At 44.8% G+C, this 23937-nt stretch overlaps 1 protein-coding gene across 1 annotated transcript in view; it reads right to left on the bottom strand.

Annotated features, from left to right (window-relative positions):
* Nucleotides 1–23937, bottom strand: part of FTO (FTO alpha-ketoglutarate dependent dioxygenase) — a 366765-nt gene that overhangs the window by 182577 nt on the left and 160251 nt on the right. The window contains exon 12 of the mRNA XM_084812875.1: nt 13688–13812. Coding sequence (XP_084669001.1) covers nt 13688–13812 — 125 coding nt within the window. The remainder of the gene's footprint in view (nt 1–13687; nt 13813–23937) is intronic.

The following is a 23937-nucleotide window of genomic DNA, read 5'->3' on the forward strand; positions in this document are numbered from 1 at the left end:
TCAACATTGACAAGGGAACAGCTTCCTCCAGTGCCCTTGTAGGCTAGCTTAGGGGGCACAGGGCAGGCTACTTGGCACACAGCTCTCTCCTCCAACACCTTGCTGCCATCTCCCAGCATCTGCTGCCTGAAGCAACTGCTACATTCTGACTAATGGTAGGTCTGACCCTGCCACACGTTAATAATGGGCACCTCTCCATCTTTGTTTCCTCGACAGAACGTGATACTGATCTTGTAGGGGCAAGTTTGCGTCGAGTGATTTAAGCGATTAAATTGCTGCATGACCAAAGTCCCGAAAGTCAGAACCCAGGTTGTGGTTTTACAAACACACACAAAATACTATGTGCAGATGTGGAGTGGAGGGAAGGGTTCATAAAAGCAAAATCATGTGTCCAGTGTTGTGTTGGACACAAGGAACAGTGTATGGCTGCTGGTCTACTAACTCAGCTTGCTCAAGAGCTCCTATACACTTTATCCCACTTAAAGTGGCATTTATTACGAACGGCAGTAACAGCGCCAACAGCAGTGCCAGCTCTGAACTTCACCAAGATAATGGGATCATTTCTTGGGAGGGAAAAAGGTAATTCCATCTCTGAGAGCGTTTAATCCTAAACGACTGTTTTCCTACAGAGTTTCACTCTGTGCTGAGCATGCGAGCTGGATTTTATGGAGATATCAGGTTATGAGGCACAAAGGACATTCTGCTAAGGGACAGAAGAAAGCACAGATTGATGTCATGGAAATCAGAATCCTCGACAAATGGATTAAAAATAAATCTAGGATACTTCCTCCTTCCCCAGACAGGCATTCCTTATTCCCAGTAGCAAACGCCAATTCAGTTATTGAAAATGGACAGGGACCAAGCCATAAACAAGCCACACTGTTTACTCCTTGCATCTTCTCCTTCTGGCCCGGCTGCCTTTGGCAGACAGTATTGTCTTTAACAGGCACACTGACAGCTGATACTAATGCCACTTTGTGGTTCAGCTGTCAGATGATGGAGCTAACACTCTTGTCTCCACAGATTATAAATTTGTCATCCCTGTGATGTACCAAGCTTTCGCCATCCAACGCGGCCAGGAAGCCCAACAATTTGAGTTCCCTGCACTCAGAGGGGTCCCAATGGAAAGGGAAGAAAACATGTCACCAGGCTACCCGGAAGCCAGCCAGCTCTAAACACCCTTCGTGTACTGCACTAACTAAAGCTGGTGTACGTAAGGAACAGAAGGAATTGACATTATGAATTACAAAACTTTTGGATACTTGCTAGAAGGGGCAGTCGAGTAGCATTTTTGCGGGGAGGTGAGGCATGCTGATTTATGTCAGAGAAAAAAGAGCTGCTTCAACCCAGTGCCAAATAAAGAGGATAATCCCTTTGGTGCTGATTTTTAGTGCATATGCTCATACCATTATACTATTGTTACGCTTGTGTGTGGATGGACAAGGGATGGGGGGAGGACATCAGCATCTAGCCACTAGAGAACAGATTGGCAACAAGACGTCCCAGAGCCAAATCTGAGGAATATCAGTTGTCCCCCGATTAAGAAAGGTGTCCGGATCCAGTGCTAGCTGTAAGAATGAGATTTCCTGGCAGTCTACTTTGGAGAGGTGGAGCTGCCTCACCACCCCATCCCCAAAGTAGCCCTCTCCTTAACACTAATTCCTGAGCAAGGCACGAGAGCAAAAAGCTGCAGAAAGCACAAGTGTGTGCACGCATCTGCCATGGGCAAAGGATGGGCAGTGGCTATCTGCGATGGTGGAGAGAAGAGGAATCATAGAATCGTAGAGTGGGAAGAGGCCATTTAGGCCATGGAGTCCAACCCCCTGCTCAGTGCAGGAATCCACTTTCAAGCATCCTGACAGATGGCTGCCCAGTCTCTGCTTGAATATCTCCAACGATGGAGAGCCCACCACCTCCCTAGGCAGTTGGTTCCATTGTCTGACTGCTCTGATCATTAGGACTTTTTTCCTGATGTTCAACCAAAATCTGCCTTCCTATAACTTAAGCCCGTTATGTATACGTACTGCAGGCTAGTAACTTCTGTGGGCTTATTTACAAGGCTGAGGAAGCCATCCAGCAGCAGCCTGTATGTGCAAATCAGTCAACACCATAGACAGGTCTTTTGATATCACACCTCACATGCCCCTCAAATTCAGCAGTTTTCAAAGGGGTCAGTCCACACAGGTTCAGCTGCAAGTTGCCACGTTTGGGGTCACCAAGGGACAAGAAATAAAAGTGAGGGACACAGCATCTGCGAAACAGGCTTTATACCTGAACAACATGAATCGTAGTCAAACCCGTATCTTCGAAATCACCAGAAGAAGGTACAGGTGAGAGTGGTAAACCAAACGTTGGGGTGGAGTCTTTGGCCCAGAGCTTCTTAATTGGTTTCAGGGGTTGGTAATAATTTAGTAAATAAGACTGTAATAATTTTCAGGGGTCGAGAGAAATCTGTTCATTTTTGTTGGGGTGGTGGTGTTTATTGTTATTTAAGACGAGGCAACAGAGGGTCATATCCCGACTCGGCAGTACACGTCACATGCACTCAGTCAGCCGCACCAGTGACATTCTCATCGGGCCATTCTGCAGTGAATGGGAACACTACTAGGGTGCTTTGACTGCAGCTCTGCTGACACTTGAACAGTGGCAAAGCTCATGCACAGTTTCCTGAAATAAACTTAAAGGCAATTTAATTTAGTCAATGCTGCCACTGGCATAGCAATTGAGAATTTTAGAATTCTGCTACAGTAACACAATCTGTAAACGATTTGTTGAGCATATTCAACTTCATATAAAAAAGGGGATGAACAACTTCAGGAGGTCCAGGGCCCATCCACCACCACCACCACCACCCCACACACAACCATACACCCCAGTGGGTTGCACTTCGCAGGGCACCAGTGGAATTCCAGGGGGCAGCAGCAGAAAAACAAAATCAATTATCTGGTGTGGGTATTTTAGAAAATGTTTTTATTGTAGAATTTTATTGTTTTAAACTGTTTTATTATATACTTTGTACATCGCCCAGAGTGGCTGGGTAACCAGCCACATGAGTGATTAATACATTTAATAAATAAAATAAAATAAATTTTGTGTGGCAAACTGCTACGGAATGCTACAACAGCCAACTTTAGCTTGTGAACAAGTGAAATTTGGCAACTGGAGCATTATGTATTGGGGGGCGGGGGTTGCCACTGCTGCAGCGAATTTCAGCAGTAGGGCTGCGGCAGCAGGGACGGCTGCTCAGGGGGGCAGCAAGGGCTGCATGCAGCCTGCAAGCTGCAGGTTGCCCAGCCCTGATGTAAAACATGGAGTGTGTTTCTGTTTCTTATTTCAAGTACGCATGAACCACAGGTTAACTCCTGTTCAGAATCATTGCTCGAACCAATCATTCAAGAACAAGCACGTCACACACACACACACACACGTACATATCGGATGAGTTTTTAATAAGCATAGCAAAAACGATTTCAGTGAATTAAATAACGTTTTGTCCCCTAAATGAAAAGATGCCTATGATGGCATATAGTTTGTTCTCTGGGAATATCATCTTAAACCACTGATGGAAGTGACACAACTAAAGGAAATCTACATAGTTATACTAAGGACACTGGAGGAATCTGTCTGGGGGTGAAGTTCACTGAGCTTCCATCAGCTTGGCCCTCTGGACTTTGGCTCACTTACTCGTGAGGGGGCTCAACTGGGTTGTGGATTTCCAGGTGAGTTTTTTCTCTTAAATTGCCATTTGCTCAAATTGCAGTCCAATATGCTTAATTTGCGCCCGCAATTTGCACAACTTGCTGGTGTAATTTGCGTAAATTAAGTATATTATGACTGCAATTTGTGTAAATTAAGCAAATTACGGCTGACATTTGCACAAATTATGCAAATGGCAGCCGCAATTTGCAAAAATGGCAATTTAAAGGCGGGGGGGGAACCAAGAAGAGTGCCCGGATTTCAGGAAAAAGCCCCTGGCTCGGCTTGCAAATGCCGAGGGCTCTGGGAAAATCCAGCAAGCCTAAAAAGGGCTGTATTTCCCCACAACGGCCATCCCCAAATTATACATAAAACACAATTTTTAACTGAAATTCCTTATTCTTTTCTGTTATGCATTTTTTCACTAACATATCATCTCTGCTTATAAAAACTCAGCCCAAATATGGGGGTTATTTTACCGCCTAAATGGCAGAATAATCCTCTCCTTCCATCTTTAATATACATCAAATGGATCTTGGTCTCCATGGACAACAGTAAATAACAAAACTATTATTGTTGATGTAAAAACAACAACACACAATACTAAGGCTGCAGACCTATACACACTTACTTGGACTAAGTCCCACAGAACTCAGTGGGACTTACTTCTGAGTAGACACACACAGGCTAGCACTGCACAAGTTTCATAAATTAAAAAGGCACGAGGCATTAAACTGCACGTTCTTCTCTTCTCTTTGTCTCCCTGATCATGTGACCATTTCTTCCACAGTCACCATTAAATCTTAATCTATTCCAGCTTTCCTTATGGGTCATTGATTCTATATGTACCATGGTTATTTTTAAATGCTTCCCTTTGGTCAAAGGGGGGGAAACAGAGAGCGCGCAAGAGACAGAGCGGTCCTGAGCCAGATGGGTGACTTCACACTTCATTTATCAAACCAAATAGACTAGGCCCTACCTTTCCGTGCTTGCTTATTGCAGTTAAACCTCCATACAATTTGGTAATAATTTTCATTATCAGACAGTAACCCTAAAAGCCAACAACCCTCCCCCCCGCTTCATTTGTTTTAATTTTTGCATGGCTGGTTTGAAATTCAGAGCCGTGCTCTTCAGCTTTCTAACTCTACAGTAGAATGCAAGAAACTGCCTTTACTTTATTAAGAGAACGATGACCCTTGGCAAGCAGAGGTCAGTAAGAGGTCAGTTTGAAGGGCCCGAGAAGCTCTTTAACAGCTATAACAATCTCTCCATCAGACCCTATCTCTCAGAATAAACAAACAACAGCCTTTAGGCACCCTTGGGTTGATTCTGTTAACACTCGGAGCATATTCACATCCTCGCTACCTATTTATATCCCTCTCTTCTTCATATAACTGCTGTCTCTCTGTTTTCTGGGGTGCTCAGACATCAAGGCTGAGAACAAACGCTGGGCAGTTTCATCAGCTCTGGATCCATGACACTAAAGCACCCCCTAATTCCATTTCCCAGAATGGCCTCTGCCCTACCTGTGCAGTAGAAGACTGGCAAATGGACCAGCCGCTGGATCAGGACCTTCTGGAATCCTGGCTAGGATGAAAGAACCAGTCCTTTGCAAAATTCACAGAAAACCAAGATGATTTCCAATGGCTAAAAGTAATATATGCAAGATGAAAAACCAGGCGGAATCAACAGAATCAATCAATCAATCAATCACAATTTAGCAACTCAAAAATCAGTTTGTGCTTAATCCTACAGGAGATGGAAAACTAGCTTTGAACATATGAATCTAGCCTGCGATTCCCTAGTCTGACAGGCAGTGGCTCCCATTCCCAGTCTGCTCTAGATCTTTTAACTGGACATGCAAGGGATTGAATGTGGGAATCTTCTGCATGCAAAATATGTCCTTTGCCACTGAGCAAGGCCCCCTTTCAGTTCTCTTTGAATGGAAAACAAGGATGAGCAACAGCCATGGTGGAGTAGGAGTTACAATGTTGGACTACGACTGGGAAGACTTGGGTTCAAATCCCTACTTGGCAATGAATCTCACTGGGTGACTTTGGACCAGTCTCTATGCCTAGGTACTTCACAGCATTTTGTAAAATGACCAGGGAGAGGGAGAGAAGCATGTGCATCAACTTCAGCTTCTTGGAGGAAAGGCAGGATATCAATGTAATAATTAATTTGTGCCTGAGTAATCCAAATTCTGCAGCAAAAGGGAAGCAGCAGCAGCAGCAGCAGGATTCTGCAACCTTAAGCCAATTATGCAGATGTCCCCTCTGATTTTGCATAATTTATTCCGGTTTTGCACATTGTGAGTTGTCAGCCATCTTGCTGGCTTCTGAAATTTCAGCAGCCATTGTGTGCACATTTTCAAGCCTATCTATCTTCACATCCACCAGGTATAGAAACTTAATTTTTTTGCAATGAAAGTGGCCGTTCTCACTGCTGCTCTCCCATGCAGCTGCTGTTCTTTTTCTGCACTCCTGCAGGTTTCATGGCAAGCCCAGACTGACATGCTCATACTGAGCTTGTTCCTCCATACTACACTGAGCACCAGCCATTGTCAACCCAGAGTTGAGCTCCCCATGTTCAGGGGATGAGCCTGGGGACTCTGAGAAGGAGACAGAACGAGGGCGAGCATTGCCCTCACACTGACCCTGGACTCCCCCAGAGTCTCCCCAAAGCCCCAGCACATGTGGAACACAAGGAGGCCATCTTGCCACACACACACACACACACACACACACACCCCGGCCTGAGGCATTCATGCTACCCTCAACGTTGAAGTCCAACAACTCCAAACTATAAGCAGCAAGCAAGGCACAATCCCCTTGCTTAACGCTGTCAGAGCCAACATTTTCTCCAGGGATGGGGCACATGAAGCCCCCCAAATGTTTTCAGGCTGCCACTCCCATCCTGCCTCACTATTGGCTATGCTGGCTAGGGCTGATGGGAGTTGCAGGCAAATAACGTCTGGAGGGCAACATGTCCCTTCAAGCCCCACCCCACTCCCACGACTTGCAAAATTGGGCAAGGCCACTTTAATTACAGGAGAATCCCCCTAGCAGGGGCGGAGATAACCATCCAACCTAAGATGCCACTCAGCGTTCTCCAAGGTGCTGCTCAGACCTCAGCTCTATAGGAGCCCCACGCAGGCTCGAAACATCACTCAGCTCTGACTGCTGCCTGGAACAAAACAGCCAGCCCAGACAGACGACCACTGTTGGGGGGTCAGGATGAGAATGGGGAACAAAAGGGTGTTGAACCTCTTTCAGCCCAAGGGCCAAATTCTATTTCAGAGAGGCCTTTGGGGGCCACAATCCAGTGGCAGGTGGGGACAAGCAGGGCTGGGCTGAAAGCAAAAGGGGCAGGATGAAAAATACTCAAAATACCAGCATATTTTAGCGTAATCTTCTTATTGCCAGTAACTTAGCCTTAGGAAAGGAATTTCGACCTTTTGGCATGAGGAAAAAACTGCACAGAAGCTAGGAAACTACCAAACAATGGGTGGTAAAGGCAAGGGGACATCTCCATCTGGGGAACTCCAGAGGGTTGGATTAGGACCCCATGTGGGTCGGACTGGGACCCCATGTGAGTTGGACTGGAGCCCTATGTGGGTTGGATTGGGACCCCATGTGTGTCAGACTGGGACCCCATGTGAGTTGGACTGGAGCCCTATGTGGGTTGGATTGGGACCCCATGTGGGTCAGACTGGGACCCCATGTGAGTTGGACTGGAGCCCTATGTGGGTTGGATTGGGACCCCATGTGGGTCAGACTGGGACCCCATGTGAGTTGGACTGGAGCCCTATGTGGGTTGGATTGGGACTCCATGTGGGTCAGACTGGGACCCCATGTGAGTTGGACTGGAGCCCTATGTGGGTTGGATTGGGACCCCATGTGGGTCAGACTGGGACCCCATGTGAGTTGGACTGGAGCCCTATGTGGGTTGGATTGGGACCCCATGTGGGTCAGACTGGGACCCCATGTGAGTTGGACTGGAGCCCTATGTGGGTTGGATTGGGACCCCATGTGGGTCAGATTGGGACCCCATGTGGGTTGGATTGGGACGCCATGTGGGTTGGACTGGGAACCCATGTGGGTTGTATTGGGACCCCATGTGGGTCAGATTGGGACTCCTGGGCCTAAGGTTCTGTTCCCTTGCCCAAAATTCACCTAAAGACTTTCAGAGTCTACTTTTTTTCAACCACTGACTGCTTTCTCTCTCATCCACTTGACCTAAATTTCTCAACGTTGCATTGTTCATAATATGTCGTCTCTAATGTGCAGCGTAAGGTAATTAAAGTCATCTGTATTTAACTTCCAGAGAAGGAGAGTGGGAGGAGGGGGGGGGAATCTATTATCTAATCTAGCTGATCCCCTGATAGCTTGCTGAAAGTAAAATACTATAACCTATTGCTTGGCCTTTGACAAGCGCTAATTATTTCCTGTCGAAGCACATTTTCCTCGTGTAATTCCAAAGTACACAATAGGCTGATCTCTAAAACACAGGCTTGCTCCGCGGCGGGTGTTTTATAACTTTCACCACTGTGTGCCGTGTGCGCTCGACGGCTACTATCGCCAGGGCTTCGTTCCAGACATTTCTCTGAACCTTTGATGAGGTAAAAGAGCGGTATATGGTAACAGTCTGTTTATGTGGATCATGTGGTTGGGGAGCTTTAAGACAGGTCAACGTGATGGGAAACATCAAATGGAGCTGGAGGAGGGGAAGCCGATTACAGTTATTTAATACTCTAGGGCACTGTCTTTCTAAGGCTTTCAAGACACCATACTCTTGAAATTTTCTTTCAGGTGTTTAGCTTTAATGAGGCCTGCATTTTGTCTGCTGCTAAGCCTCCCTCCCTCCCGCCCCCAAACCCATTCCTCCACTTCTCCACCCTACCCCGGTGCCTGCAAAGTACTTAACATTTTTGTTCTAGTGGCTAAATTATGTCTACTGGCTCCAGCTTCTGAGTAAATTGGTAGTTGTATGGAAAAAGCCAGAAAACAGTGTAACTGGATTCGTTCCAAGAGGGCTTCCATTTCTCCCACCCCCTTGCCTCACTGCTGCTGATTGTTGATTATTTGTTCTGCTGAACTGATCCACTCATTGTGTTACCATTTGCTTTCTTATCACACGCTGTAACAAACACAGACACACACGCACACACACGCATACACACACACAGGCACGCACACACACATTTCTAACCCACAACACTCGCCCTGAACAAGGGCAATTTGGGAGATATTTGCTGTCCAGTGAATAGAACCCATGTGCGGAAATAGGTTTCCTGAAAGGGAACCGATTAACAAGCTTGCTGTTGTTTATTCGTTTATTCGTTCAGTCGCTTCTGACTCTTCATGACGTCATGGACCAGCCCATGCCAGAGCTTCCTGTCGGCCGTCGCCACCCCCAGCTCCCCTAAGGTCGAGTCCGTCACCTCTAGAATATCATCCATTTAACAAGGTTACAGAGGCCAATATCTACCCACCCAGGTGGAACACTCTGCCTCAACTCTTTGGCCCCATGTTTGCATGGTAAGCCAGGTTTCTGGCCTGGGGTTTGGAACTTCTTTCAGCCTGAGGGCCAAATTCAATTTTGGAGAAGTTCTCAAAAATACCAGCATCTTTTAGTGTAAAGTTCTTATTGCCAGTAACTAACATAAGAACATAAGAAGAGCCTGGCTGGATCAGACCAAGGGTTCATCTAGTCCAGCATTGTTCACACAGTGGCCAGCCAGCTGCCCACAGGGAACCCACAGGCAGGACAGGAGTGCAACAGCACCCTCCTGCCCATGTTCCCCAGCAACTGGTGTACATAGGCATACTGCCTCTGATACTGGGGTTAGGATATGGCCATCAGGTCTAGCAGCCACTGATAGCCTTATCCTCCATGAGCCTTAAGAGAGCTATTTCAACCTTTTAGAGTGTGTGTGTGTTTGGGGTGGGGTGGGGAATGCACAAAAGCCAGGAAACTAGCAAACAGATCAATGGCCAGTTAACAGGAGGTGGGGCCAAAGGAAGGGGAAGGGGGTATGACCCTTTGGGGACCCCAGGAGGACTGGATTTGACCCCTGGGTCTGAGGTTCTGCATCCCTGAGGTTCTGCATCCCCGAGGTTCTGCATCCCTGCTCTAATCTCTCTGAATCAACCTTGGAATAGTAGCAAAGAGACATTTCATTACCACAGTTTATCCTTCATCCCACCTGACTGATGGCTCAACCTCTCTGACAGATAATCATCTTCCTTTGCACCCTGCTGCTGAAATTTTGACTGTAAGGCCCATGAGGCAGGTACCTGCCATTTTGCTTATGGTACTTTGTGAAATGCACCGACGGCATTTCATAACTAATAAATCTAGCACACACATCCTTCAAAAGAAGAATGGCACAATGCATAAAAATAGACGCTGTCCTGGAACAGAGCTAGATCGCCATCATGCTTCCCTTAGTGGTCAACCAGATGCCTACAGGAAGCCCACAAGCAAGGCAAGAAGGCTGTCATTCAGTGATATACTGGTCTTGATCATGGAGGTTCCATCTTGCCATCATGGCTAATAGCGATGCATGGACCTTTTCCCCATGAATGCACCTAATGCCCCCTCTTAAACATTCAGTATCATTTTAAAAATGGGGCCATTTTGATATTGACTGCTATAGCAGGGTTTAGGCAATTCTCTACTGTGGGCCAAGTCTGGATCTCCAGACTCTACTCAGACCACACCCATTCTCCCAAAGCCACACCCACTCTCCCTAGGCCATGCCTCCTCACTGGCCTTGCTCTAGGTTGCTGATATAATTTACCCCACCCTGCTGTGTTCCACAACTACAAAGCTGATGGAAGGAACCTTGCACAAGTTGGGGAAGGAGTCACATCCATAGCTCCACCCACATTTGGCTCTGGCCCCACCCACTTTTGGCTCTGACCATGCCCACTGCTGGAATACTAACAGGTTTCGACTGAGGTAATGTGGATGTCAAAACAGGAAAAAGGTTTCTTGCCCATGTTCTGCAGTAGGGGTGCTGAACCTCAGGCCCTATGTTCCTCAGACAGCAATACCTCCTTCCCCTGGCCACACTCTTGTTTCTTCTGACTGCTGATTGGGGAGGGGCCATAGCTCAGTGTGACAGAGCACATCCTTTGCATGCAGAAGATCCCAGGTTCGATCCCTGGCTTCTCCAGGTAGGGCAAGGAAAGAATCCTGCCTGGAACCCTGGAGAGTTGCTGCCAGTCAGTATCGACAACACAGGGCTAGATGGACCCAGGGTCTGACTCAGGATCAGGCAGCTTCCTATGTTCCTATGATGTTTTGGTGGTTTCCTGACATTTGCATGTCCCCCCCTCCCCCATTCTGAAAGGTTGAAATGGTTCTCCTAAGTCATGGTTCCTGGCAGTAAGAGCCTTAAACTAAAATACACTAGTATTTTTTTTATACTTTGGCCCCACTCACCACTGGAATGTGGCTCCCAAGAGCTTATCTGAAATGGAATTTGGCCCACAGGCTGAAAGAGGTTCAACATCCCTGTTCTATAAGATGTGTATGTCAGCCCAAGGGCATTGACCATTCTGAGCCAGGAGCAACGCAACTGATCAGCATTGCGAACATGTGTTCCCCTAACTAAAAAAATAATACTGATAATGAGCAGAAACATACATTTTTAGTGCTGTGGATTGGCTAGAGGGCCTTCTTTGTTGTGGCACCCTTTTGTGGAATGCCCTCCTCTTGGAGGCCCAATTGATGCGTACATTGGTTTCATTTCGGCGCCAAGTAAAAATGTGGCTTTTTACTAAAGCCTTTCAGGGCTAAATGCATCCCCTAAAGTAGCACACCATTTTAACTGTTATTTTGTTTTAGATTTTAATTAGTCTTAGCTTGTTTAATGTGTTTGTAGCTGTTTAAATTATTTACTGTTTTATACTGTTTAAATTGATTTTATCTGTATGCCGCCCTGAGATCTTAATGATATAGGGCAGGATACAAATGTTTTAAATAAATAAAATAAATAATACATAGTGTTTGACTGTTGCAGTAGCCACAGTGGCTATCATCTATAATATCAATTTCCCTCTACAGTACAACAAATTCTTGAGAAATAACCTCACATTGCTAAAGGAACGGCTATTGGTACCACAAGCACTTCACCGTGTGTGTGTGTGTGTGTGTGTGTGTGACAGAGAGAGAGAGAGAGAAAGAGAGAGAGGTGCTCTTCAGTGTTCTCGAAATCCACACAGGCCCATCATGCTGAGATGTTGTGTCACATTTGATAGCTGTGACGGCTTTTTGAAGGAACCAGGGACAATCGTGCATTATGTGCAGTGGCCGTCGGAACTGCTAAATTGGACATGGCACACCTGGTGTATCCTGGCAGAAGCCGGAATCACGCCAACAAAGGCTCACAGGAATCCACCCATTAGGCCCAGCGATGCTAGAAGTAGGACTCACGTTAATTTTACTGGCATCTGCCTTCATATATTCAAAGCCGGAATAGGGCCAACTGACCAGCTGATACGTATTGCTGTGAATACAGAGGGCAACCCTTCCCCGCGCCCCCCAGATTCTTTTGTGAGTGCTTTGAAAAACATCTCATATTCTATATGTTTTACACATGGTAGCAATGGAAGGTGAAGCGAGGTACCTTAAGACAAGAATGTCTCCTCACTAACCACAACACTAAAAGAGAATAGTAGAAAGCAAGCTATGCTGCACACCAGGGAAAAATTATGTCCATAAATACCAGTCACATTATGTGCAGACTTAAAAGCAACAATACCGGCAGCATTTCAAATACACATGCCGTCAAGCCATGCCTTCCTCAAAGTATGTTCTGAGGCACCTGAAATTCAGGAAGTTTGGTCATCATCACATCTTCAGAAGAAATTTAGGATAAGGACATACCCCGCAATAGTGGCCAAATACTATTGCCTGTAGCTTTACACACAGAATCATGGAATCACAGAGTTGGAAGGTATCCCAGAGATCATCTAGTCCCTGCTCAATGCAGCCTCAGTACTCCTGTGTTCATTTTACATACATACAAAAATGCATCACTGGCACATGTCTGCATCTGCAAATATGTTTTGCAGACAACCAGATCTTTGGCCTGCCTTTTTCATTAAAGTGAAAATGCATTAAACTTTATTTCAGAAAACCAGTAACTTTAAATGCATTAGTTAACATAAATTAATGTTTTGGCTACCAATATCCCTGCAGTGTCACCTTAGCCCCTACCACCACCACCACATGACTGGCTATGGACCTACAGTCATTTGAGATAAAGGCCCAGTTCTCAATAGTGGGGGGAAAGTGGCTATGCCACTTCTGACTGCAGGAGGGGCACATATAATTGAATCCTCCTCTATGCCCCCCAGCCCACACACACACACACACACACAAGATCCCTACACAGAAAAGTGGATGTCAAGGAGAAAGGTTGTGACCCTGCTGTGCCAATGTTCAGTGCGCATAGGAATCCAACCCCCTCCCCCCCCCGAGGAACATTCCATCATGTGAGCCCCCTACCTGCAATCTGAAGTGGTACAAGCCAGAAACTAGCAGTGGAGGCTGATGACTCCGATTCCAGTAGGGCTGTAAATCCATCGTGGGTTTCCATTAGAACCAGCCAGAACTCTAAAGGAGCTATCCAAGGTGCTGAACCTATTTTGGGATAGGGTTCAGCACCTTGGATAGCTACTTCAGAGTTCTGGCTGGTTCTGACTGAAACCAGAATGGATTTATAGCCCCACCAAAATCAGAGCCACCACCTTCCATTGGAAACTGGAGAACTAGGCCAAAGTGTCCGTGAGCTCATAGAAATGATCTGGCAGCTTTTGATATCACACCTCATGAGTCCTACAGAAATGTAGGTGAAGCTGCTTGCATTCCCTTTGGATTCCCCACCCCCTCCCCACATAACACACTTGCATTTTAACTTATTTTTATTTCTTCTAAGATGGACCTGTTATACTTTTCTTTTCCTTCGCTTTCTCACCTCGCAAGCCATTCCTGCCGTAACTCCTGGCGCTCTGTAAGGTGGGGCAAGACGCAGCTGATTCTATCGTTTCTTTGTTCCTCCATCTGTTCTTCTTTTCGGAATTCACCGAGCAGTAGACTTGTCTTGAAAGTGGGGGAGGAGAGGGGTGGGGGTGGGCGGGGAGAGGAGAGGAGAGAAAACACCATAAATATTACAAAACAAAAATAGGAAACAAAGCATAAAATTAATTAAAAAGCCCATAAGCAAATCGGGACAGTAAATCAATGGCCCTTTTTATTACAGTTCCACTGCGTGCAAATCAATACAGTAAATGATGGTCAAAAATGGCCACCATCTCTTTGGTATTTAATCAAAGTACATGGAATGTAAGGTAAAACCTTAAAGCTTCGTTGCCCTAAGTAACATAACAGACTGGGCAGTCTTGACTGCATTTTTGCCAGACAGAATTATTTTTTTCTTTTGTCCTGTGTGGGCGAATTATTATTAGAAATTATGCATACAGCTTGCCTCCCCATCCCAGTGGCTGCAAAGAAATGTCTTGGCTTTTCTTGAGTTAGGGCTATATATACTGCAGCTTGGTACACAGATTTTCTACATCTTGCTCCTTTTCTTCTTTCCATCCCCTTTCTCTGTTCCCTTCCAATAAAACAAAACGTTTAACAAAACAATGTTATCCCTGGGAAATAATATTGATGGTGAAGAAAATATAGGCATGTCCCATTTAGCCAAATTACAGTAACTCTTCTTGATCTGAATGTATCAAATATAAATCAGTCTTACATCTCAATCCTATGCATTTTTACTCAGCAGTGAGCCAGTGGCGGGAAGGGGGGGTATTCCTACATAAGTCTTTACACAGTCAGTCCAGCTTTATTAGGGGTGTTGAACCTCAAGCTCGTGGACCAAATTTAGCCCATCTGGGGGCCTGATCCAGTGCTCCGCACACCCTTCCCTTGGCCCCACCTCTGACCCCTGATTGGTGTTTCTTGGCTTCACAGCTTTTTCTCATTCTAAATGGATGAAATGCCTCTCCTAAGGCTTAGTTACTGGAAGTAACAGCTTTAAGCAAAAACATGCTGCTGTTGGGGGCATTTTTGACCCCCTTTTGCTTTTGACCCCCACCCAAGAAAGAGGTTCTACAACCCTGAACTATATGCACATAGAAGTTGAATTTTGCTATCTTGAGCATCTGTTCTCCACCCACTGTCAACCAGACATGCCAAGAAAACGATGCAATGCTGTTTCCTAAACTCCAAACCCATTTATTGGAGATAATACAGATCCAGATCCAACCAGCAAACCAAACATGGACTGGAGGATGCATTGCTTCTCCAGCTCTGGCCATGACTCAAACATGGACCAGGAAGAAGTGGGGTGAGAGAGTTCATAGAACCATCCAGGGTCTTTGAAACCCTTACAATGATGACAAGAGTCCTTGATACTTCATGAGTTCTCCTTGCCCAATGTGAACCAGAAACCCAGACCATCCAGTGTGTCAAACTGAGACACCGAGAAGCCACCCTGACAACTGCCCAAGATGCCATGTTTACCTATCGCTTATCATTTATACACCAGTGGGTCCACTAAGAGAATACAGCGTGCATGACCTCTTTATGAAATCTATTCTTCACTGAATGGAGGCAGAGCTTGAGGCAACTTTCAGGACTTACACAATTACGGAGAAGTCAGTTGGGGGGGGTTGGACTCGATGGTCTTATAGGCCCCTTCTAACCCTACTATTCTATGATTCTATGAGTTCTGCTCTGAAGGTTGTCAGGACAAGTTGTTTTCCTGGGAGCACTTCCATTCTGCAAACCTTGTATCTGACTGACTGTCTTGTTTTTGTGAACTGCCCAGAGAGCTTCGGCTATTGGGTGGTATAGAAATAAATAAATAAATAAATAAATTGTTTCAGAGGGTGGGGCAACCCAAGTGCTCTGTTTGGTTTGCGGATCTTTTCTGATCCCCAAGAACTAAGTCGGCGGGGGGGGGGGAGGTTGTTACGCATCCCTAGTAAGAACAGAAAGTTGCAATAAATGATGATACGATGACGACAATGACAACGACAACAACAACAACAACAACAACACGTTATATCTCAGTTGCCTACAAAATGTACCCTAAGAAATGATTTATAAAAGCAATAATAAAGAACATATTATCCAAAGCTTTAAATCAGGGAGGGGGGGGGGAAGAACCTGTGGCTCAACAGGTGTTGTTGGACTCCAACTCCCATCAGCCCCAGCCAGCATAGCCAATGGCCAAGGTTGGTGGGAGTTGTAACCCAAAAACACCTAAAGGTTCCCCACCCTCGTTTTAAACAAAGCCAAAAATAAACCTGTTCATAACTGTGGTTGAGTTGGCTGCATCCTACTGATTGCAATGGGACATTCACTACTGAAACTAAGGGCAAGATTACAGCTTAAGTGAATAAATATGGTGCGCTGAAGAGTTTCCGGTGTTCTCCCCATTTTAGGAACCTGAGTTAAATAAAGGTTAGAAGGTGAAAAGATGTGCCCTGACAGTCAGAGGGCAGGGGTTCAAGAAATTTGGTCAAAGATTTTATCAACTGGGAAAGCCATTACCTCAAATCAACACTGATAAAAAAATAGAATCAATCAAAAACTGCTGGTACAACTCCTGTCTCTAAAAGATGTGAAGATCTTCTTTTGAATGTCATGTGTCCTATCAAAGAAAGGTCAACTCTAGATTCTTCATTCATTTAATGATCTTTAATGACAGATAATTGTCTACAGAGATCCTGTTTTACCCAATGCTGAGTGAAGCCTTCAGCTCTGAAAAGTAGACTCAGTTTTGGTTCAGGGTCTCCCTCTTCCTCCTCAAGAGATGCTTGGGACAGGAGGTCAGCAGAATAAACAAACAGGGCATGCAGGTTTGTCTTATCTCATCAGTCTCTCAGCAGAGAATTTTCCGAGGGCGCTAATGTTTGGGATACGTTGAAGCTATCTTTCCTCTGCTCCCTGTGCTGGAGAAAGCACATCCTGAATGGACCCAACACAGAGATAACAAACCACAGCTTGCCATTGGAAGGTCACAGCCAGTTTTCTTGCGAGTAATTATTCTCATCAATAACTTTGCACCCTGAAGAAGCTCAGGCCTCCTGTCAAGACCACTCCCCCCAGCCCTTCCCTCAGGACAGTGCTGCAATTTCACACATTCCACATTGCACACAAATACTTGCCATTGCCAAAACTAAACAGGCAAACAGGGCTGTTCCATTTTCAGAGTCCTGCTTTATTTTGTCAACAAATGAGGTTTTCACCAGGAGATCTAATGTACTCTTTAGTCTTTCCAAAGAGATTAGCGGGATAAACCTCTGAGCCCTTGCTAAGCTCTTTTCACTAGGAAAGCAGTCCAACAACCAATAATCAACAGAAAACAAATGTGTGGCCAGGGTGGGTCGGGCACAGAAGCTGAGTTTGCAAGCTGTGAGGTCCACCTATTCCAACCTCTGCTAATTATCCATCTTGTAATAATTGGGGGGGGGGAATCCAGATTTATGCTGGGTCAACTCATAGTGGACTCCCCACTCCCTCCTTCCCATGGCAGCTCATCAGCGGAGACCCTCTACTGAATGGAGTGAGCTGTGGTGTGTTTGTAGGGGGAGTAGGTGGATCTCCCCAAAAAGAAGTGGAGCTCTTCCTCTTGCAGAAGGCAGATCTTGCATTCAGGAGGGGCCGTAGCTCAGTGGTAGAGCCCCTGCTTTGCATGCAGAAGGTCCCAGGTTCAATCCCTGGAATCTCCAGGTAGGGCTGGAAAGACTCCTTCCTGAAACCCTGGAGAGCCGCTGCTGATCAATGTAGACAATGCTGGGCTAGATGGGCCCACCGTCTGACCCAGTATAAGACAGCTTCCTATGTTCCTATGATCCAGCCCACAGCTTATTACCGTGGGAACCGATAGTATCTTGACAAGGCATACATGTTGGCTAGGGCTTGACTGGTGTACGTCAATGGTACCTGATCAGTATCAGCAGTAGGGTTCCCCCACCACCCACCATTGACATGGCATATTGAGGTGCCTTGTTGACAATGCTACGGTGGAACTCAGCAGTATATTTTAAGTGATCGCCCAGTAATTTGGACACATTACGCTGAAACATTCACCTATTTTGTTGATTAGCACACCATGCTTGATATCAAAGTTTCACTCAACAACTTTTGTGGGTGTGTTTTGGGGGTGGGGTGGGGATGATGTTGAAAAATGGCCCCTGTTTGTGGAAGAAAGCTAAGAGAGGAAGGGAGGGGAGTGATGCGGAAAGAAGGGGGGAAATGTTTATAGAAGCCAGCTGCTCAGACATTGGCGCCAGCAGCTTCTCATCCTGCTATTTTATGCCGGCGACCCCCTCTACCTCTTCCCCACCCTGACACACACACACACACACACACACACACACACTTTGCCTAGCACAGGTATAACTAAAATGTTGACTCCAATGCTTTGGAGAGCACTCAACTGATTCTGTAACATGATTAATTGCCGAAGACGCGGCTGGCCATATGGAACAGAGAAAGCATCAAGTAATTCATACTTCTGTATATGATCATTTTGGCCCCTGTTGTTTTAATGTACAGGAAAGAGCTAGTATAGCACAGACCTGGTGTCTTGCCCTTGACAGCCCATTAAGAAATCTCAAAGCACCTAGTTGAAGTTATGCTGTTGGCTTTTCAATAGCAGCCCAATAAAACAGGAGCAAAGCTTTTCCAGCGAGTCTTAAATCTTTCACATACAGTACATTAACCACTGCTGCTAAAAACAACTGGTTTCTTATGATAGGAAATGGGATTTGATTTCTAGCCTCTGCATACTTACCAAAAGCCTTTTTCTGACCTTTGCAGGGTTTACAAAATTGTTGCTTTCCCCTCCCCTTCTTCTTTTCCTTGCTGCATTTTTTTCCAAGTGCCTTGCTGCAGTGAACCTAATAGACTTGTTTAAGGCTCAGTATGTCCTACCCTTACTAGTTCCGATATGCAGCCTGTACAGTGAAGACAGACTCAGGGGAGCGGAGAGGCAAGAGATTATTATTAAGTGTTTTCTCCCCTGGAGTCATAGAAATCACAGTGACAGCTAAAAACATCAGATACCTTTAAAGAACCTATAAAACAAAACAAAAATAAAATGGGGGCGGGGAGATTGGAATGGAGGAAAGAAATAACAACACACAGATTTGCTTCTATCAGGCGAGGGGAGCAATCTTCAGGTTTCATTACAGAAACAAGATCACTTTATTTAAGGGTATTCTGGTATTATTCCAGAATCCCTGAAATTATTTTGAAAGATACAATTACTCTGCTGTACTTTAAGGGGGGGTGGAGAAACTTTACTGATCTGACATTGAGGTCAAACAGACCCCAGTTGTCATCTTTTCTTTTTCTTTTTCTTTTTTAAGGCAATGAGATCAAATGGACAATGGGTTCAAATATGCAATTCTACTTTCTTTCTTTCTTTCTTTCTTTCTTTATTTATCTATTTAAGTTGAAATTTTCCTAAACCACCCTTCAATTAAAAAATGTCCAGGGCAGTTTACAATCTATAATAATAGAAGATATCTATCCGTCTGTCAGTACCATAGTTCCACAACCATGAAACCTAGACATCTGAAACTTGGCATGTACACTAAGGGGATCTTAGGAGCGTTCACTTTAGGATTATTTGGTTTTTAAATCACACTGATTAAATTAAATGAGCCCATGTGTTTAAAGCCTGAAGTACCACCTTTGGTCACTAGATGGCAGGCTTCCCTAACTAGCACACAGCTTTGCCCAACTCAGACTGCTGCATAACTTTGAAGACTTTGCTGTAACAAATTAGGACTATTCCAACCTAATTTATTAGTCACTAGTTTTATTCGCTAGTGACTAATAAAACAAAAAAAGCAGCATTAAAAATTATCACAGAAGAAGAAAAATCCATCACAGGAGGAGGAGGAGGAGGTCTTTTCCTGGCATTTATGAGAGATTAGTGTAGGCACTAGATGAGCCTCTGTGAGGAGAGAGTTCCTCAAACAAGGTGCCCCAGCTGAAAAGACTCCCATTGCCACCTGACTCTCTCCAGATTAGGGCCAGACCTACACCTTGTGTCATATCATTACGATCCCATCATGATAATGCTACGTTTATCCCCCTTGCGCATTTATATCTCATAGGACACTCAATGACATTTGTTACAGTGTATTAGATAATGCGGGGGGGGGGGGAGTAGGAAATAACACTACGACAGAGGTATATAGAATCTGGAATGTGCCCCAACTGTTATCAGTGCACTTGAATACCGGTATAAAGCAGTAGTGTAGATAAAGCCGGAGAGGGCACTCAGAGGTATTAAGGAGTACTGGCTATATTACAGCGATACAACTATGCAAGATGGCTTCTAAGATTTGTAATGGCCCCAGTGTTGATTTCTATAGGGTCTTTCAATGCTCTATTGGGCTAGCAGCATAGAAAGCTGCCTTATACCAGGTCAGACATTCATTCATTCATTCATTACATTTCTACACTGTCCAATAGCTGAAGCTCTCTAGGCAGTATTTATCCATCTACCACAGTACTGTCTATTCCGACTCGGAGTAGCTCTCCATGGTTATGGGAAGAGAAAGCCATCACCTGTTACCTAATCATTTAAAAAAAAAAATACACTGGAGATTCCAGGATGGGCAATAGGACCTTCTGCATGCAAAACACAGACTCCACTGAGCTATGATCCCTCCCCACATCTTTTCATGCACCCGTTCCTAAAGCCCAAATGTCCTGGAGGTATGAACTAAAAAGAAAATAAAGTCTTTAAAAAAAAATCATGTTCTTCCTCTAAGGAGCTCAGTTAGTTACGTGCTGCCCTTTTATCCATCCTCACAACAATCCTGTGAGGTTGGTAGGGTTGAGGGTTAATGACTGGCCCAATGTCAACCCATAACAGTAGTAGGTGGGTGGGATTTGAACCCAGGTTGTGCCTGTCTGAGCTCCATACTCTGGCCAGGGCCGGTCCTACCATTAGGCAGAGTGAGGTGGTCACCTCAGGCAGCAAATGCTGGGAGGTGACAGCAAGGTGTTGGAGATGGCTGTGGACTATGCAGCCTACCCTGACTGCCTAAGCTAGCCAACTGCCTTCACGTGTGATGGTGGATGCTGTTGCATTGCCAGTATCAAAGAACTGTTCAACTCCCAGTCCAGCCGGCTTTTGTACATGGAATGGAAGGAGGTGCCATCTTGTCCTTCACCTCAGGCAGCAAAATGTCTTGGGCTGGGCCGGCCTCTGGCCACTACACCATTTATCTTCAATCATTATCTCTTCTCAGCTGCCACATGCAATGAGAATTTTCACCAGATTAGCCTTCTACTATATCATTTTTCCTCCATTCACATGATGTGGGGTCTAATTGGCCCCAACAGCTTTGGAGTGGGAAGGAAGTTCAAGGTCAACGTGATAACTGATACCTTTATTGTTGGAGGCACACAGAGTTAGAGAGGTATCTTTCTGATGAAGGGTGGTTACAAAATATTTAAAATGACTATATCATGGGATAGAGGGGAAGGGGAAGGAAGGAAGGAAGGAAGGAAGGAAGGAAGGAAGGAAGGAAGAAAGGTGCATACTCAACATACATGTCAGATTCTTGAAAAAAAAGTCTGTTTTGTTTTTATTTTAAAAAACTGTTGCTAATATCTTTTTCAGTTAATGCCAACGGAGAAAGAATACTGTTTGCCTTTCAAGCAACTTGAAATGACAGTGCTAATTTTTTTTTAATCCCTCTGTAAAGTTTTGGCAGGATTTGACATATGCAGGCAGAAACATTATTCCTGGCACTTTCCACTATCTAAAATATTTACTTAGGAAGACTTAATTTTTATTTTTTAAAAAATGTAGCTGTCTGTATTACACTTGCTCCCTAAGGAAGCTGATAGTGAGGAATCCCATTCCTTGGAGGTGGAAGTTTCCCATGCTGCTGAACAACCTAACCAATATAGTGGTCCAGTCAAATGGGAAAATCCATAAATAGTCTCCTCTCTCAAGACGTCAGTGGAAAAGTCAGCTTATTAAGGCTCTGTATTTTGAGAAGGTGGGAAAGATAAATATAAAAACTGTGCTCCCAAGAACATGAACACAGAAACACATTCTACTTAATTCAGAGGGATCTCTCTTTAAGGATATAGGTCTACTAAAGGTGGTAAAATATGCAGGCACGGGCAACAAAAATCTTTATAAACTTAAGCAAAGGTCCATTCACATGAGCCCTGGGACAAAATGGCTGCCAAAACTGTGGGCGTGTTTTTGGGGTGGGGGAATCCACAACTCGTTTGGGTGGGTGCTGGTTCTGTTGCCGCCAGCACAGACCAACAGGTCTGATATGCAAGTCTGGACTAATGTAACACCAAACTGCTAAGTCTAAACCCCTGTGAACAGGTCCTATTTTTCCTGTGAGAGATTCTCTGTTTGGGATTGGGCTGACACTTGGAAATACCCTCAAATGCAAGAGAGGGTGTTTCTGAATCTGCCCTGCCCTTTTATCTGCCCTGAATCTCCCACCACTCAGCTGCATGGGGTGACCCCAGGTTCTAGTATTTTGAGAGAGGGAGAGAAATGTCTCCCTATCCACATTTTCCACACCATGCATTATTTTGTATACCTCCGATTCCTATCACCCACATCTTACTCCGGACTGGCCACTGGTCTGGTTGTATCACACTCTTTGCCTCTGACCACCCTGGACCCTGTCACTTAGTTACATGCTCTCCCTCCTTTTTGTATGAAGGGGGACAGATGATGCAGTGCAGTCCTATGTTTCCAGAGCATCATTTTTGTAATGCTGTTCCCCTCCCCTTGGGGTGTGTGTGTGTGTTTGTTTGTTTTGTTTATATTTGACAGTATAAATATGAATTTAGGGTTTGGGGCTTCTCTTTTAAAACCATTGAACTCCTTGAAGTGTTTCAAGTGTGTTTTTCTAAAAGACAGACTCGCTCATCCTTAGCAAACCCAGCTGAGGAATATGCCCTCTGTATTTATATGAAAGCTTCGTTTTGCAATTGTTCCTCTGTGTAAATGGAATGTATAAATATACTGAGGAAGGCAAAGGAAGCTATTATCTTGAGAAGATGAGCCAATAATATATGCTTATCAAAGCAGAACACGGCTCTGAAAAACTGCATGTTATACTTCAGTGAGGATTCATGCCAGAAGCAACAGTAGTTTATGGTTCTTCCCCACAGCAACTCCCCCCAAATTGCATTAATCAGGGTAAAAACAAAATTCTTTCTTTTTTCCTTGGTACTGACCTTTGTTTACCTAATTGCAGATGAAGAGACACCCTGGTATGGATCTATAAAATGGAACCTTAATAACCTAAGTCCTACTTATGCAGACAAACAGAGAATATTAAACATGTGGAGGGAGGAAGCTAGGGATTAAGGAGAATTTGGTTAGGTTTACATTTTAATGCGAACTTACCTAATTTTGAACTTGCTGAACCAATATGCAAACTGAAATGCAGTCACCCTTTGAAGTGTTCACTCCTCCAAATTTTGCAATGCAGTTCTCCAATTAAAAAAGAGTGTACAAAAATGTGTATATTAGGGGAAATGCAAATGTAGGAAATACACAGGAATGCATATGTTTGTGAAAATAAAGTATGTAAATGCATTATAATAGGGAAAATAGCTTGCAAAAATGTGCATATTAGAAGTGCACAATAATACACCTACTGATTTTCATGCTTTTAAAAAAACCCTGAAACTAATATGAAAACTGATGGGACAGACTGCATTTAATACTGGACAGGGAGACATTTTTCTCCCTCTTTCAAAATACTAGAACCCAGGGTCATCCTATGAAACTCATTGGTGGGAGATTCAGGACAGATAAAAAGGAAGTACTTCTTCACACAGCACATAGTTAAACAATAGAATTTGCCATCACAGGATGTAGGGATGGCCACCAATTTGGATGGCTTTAAAAGGGGGTTGGACAAATTCCTGGAGGAGAAGGCTATCAATGGCTACTAGTCTTGACTGCTATGTGCTACCTCCAGTAGCAGAGGCAGTGAGCCCATGTACACCAGTTGCTGGGGAACATGGGTGGGAGGGTGCTGTTGCACTCGTGTCCTGCTTGTGGGTTCCTGGTCGACAGCTGGTTGGCCACTGTGTGAACATAATGCTGGACTAGATGGACCCTTGGTCTGATGCAGCATGGCTCTTTTTACGGAAAAATGACAAACTGAGAGAATCAGAAATAGACAAATT

The sequence above is a fragment of the Heloderma suspectum genome, chromosome 8, assembly GCF_057233095.1.
Source record: "Heloderma suspectum isolate Gila_16-S chromosome 8, 16-S_ref, whole genome shotgun sequence".
NCBI lineage: Eukaryota > Metazoa > Chordata > Lepidosauria > Squamata > Helodermatidae > Heloderma > Heloderma suspectum.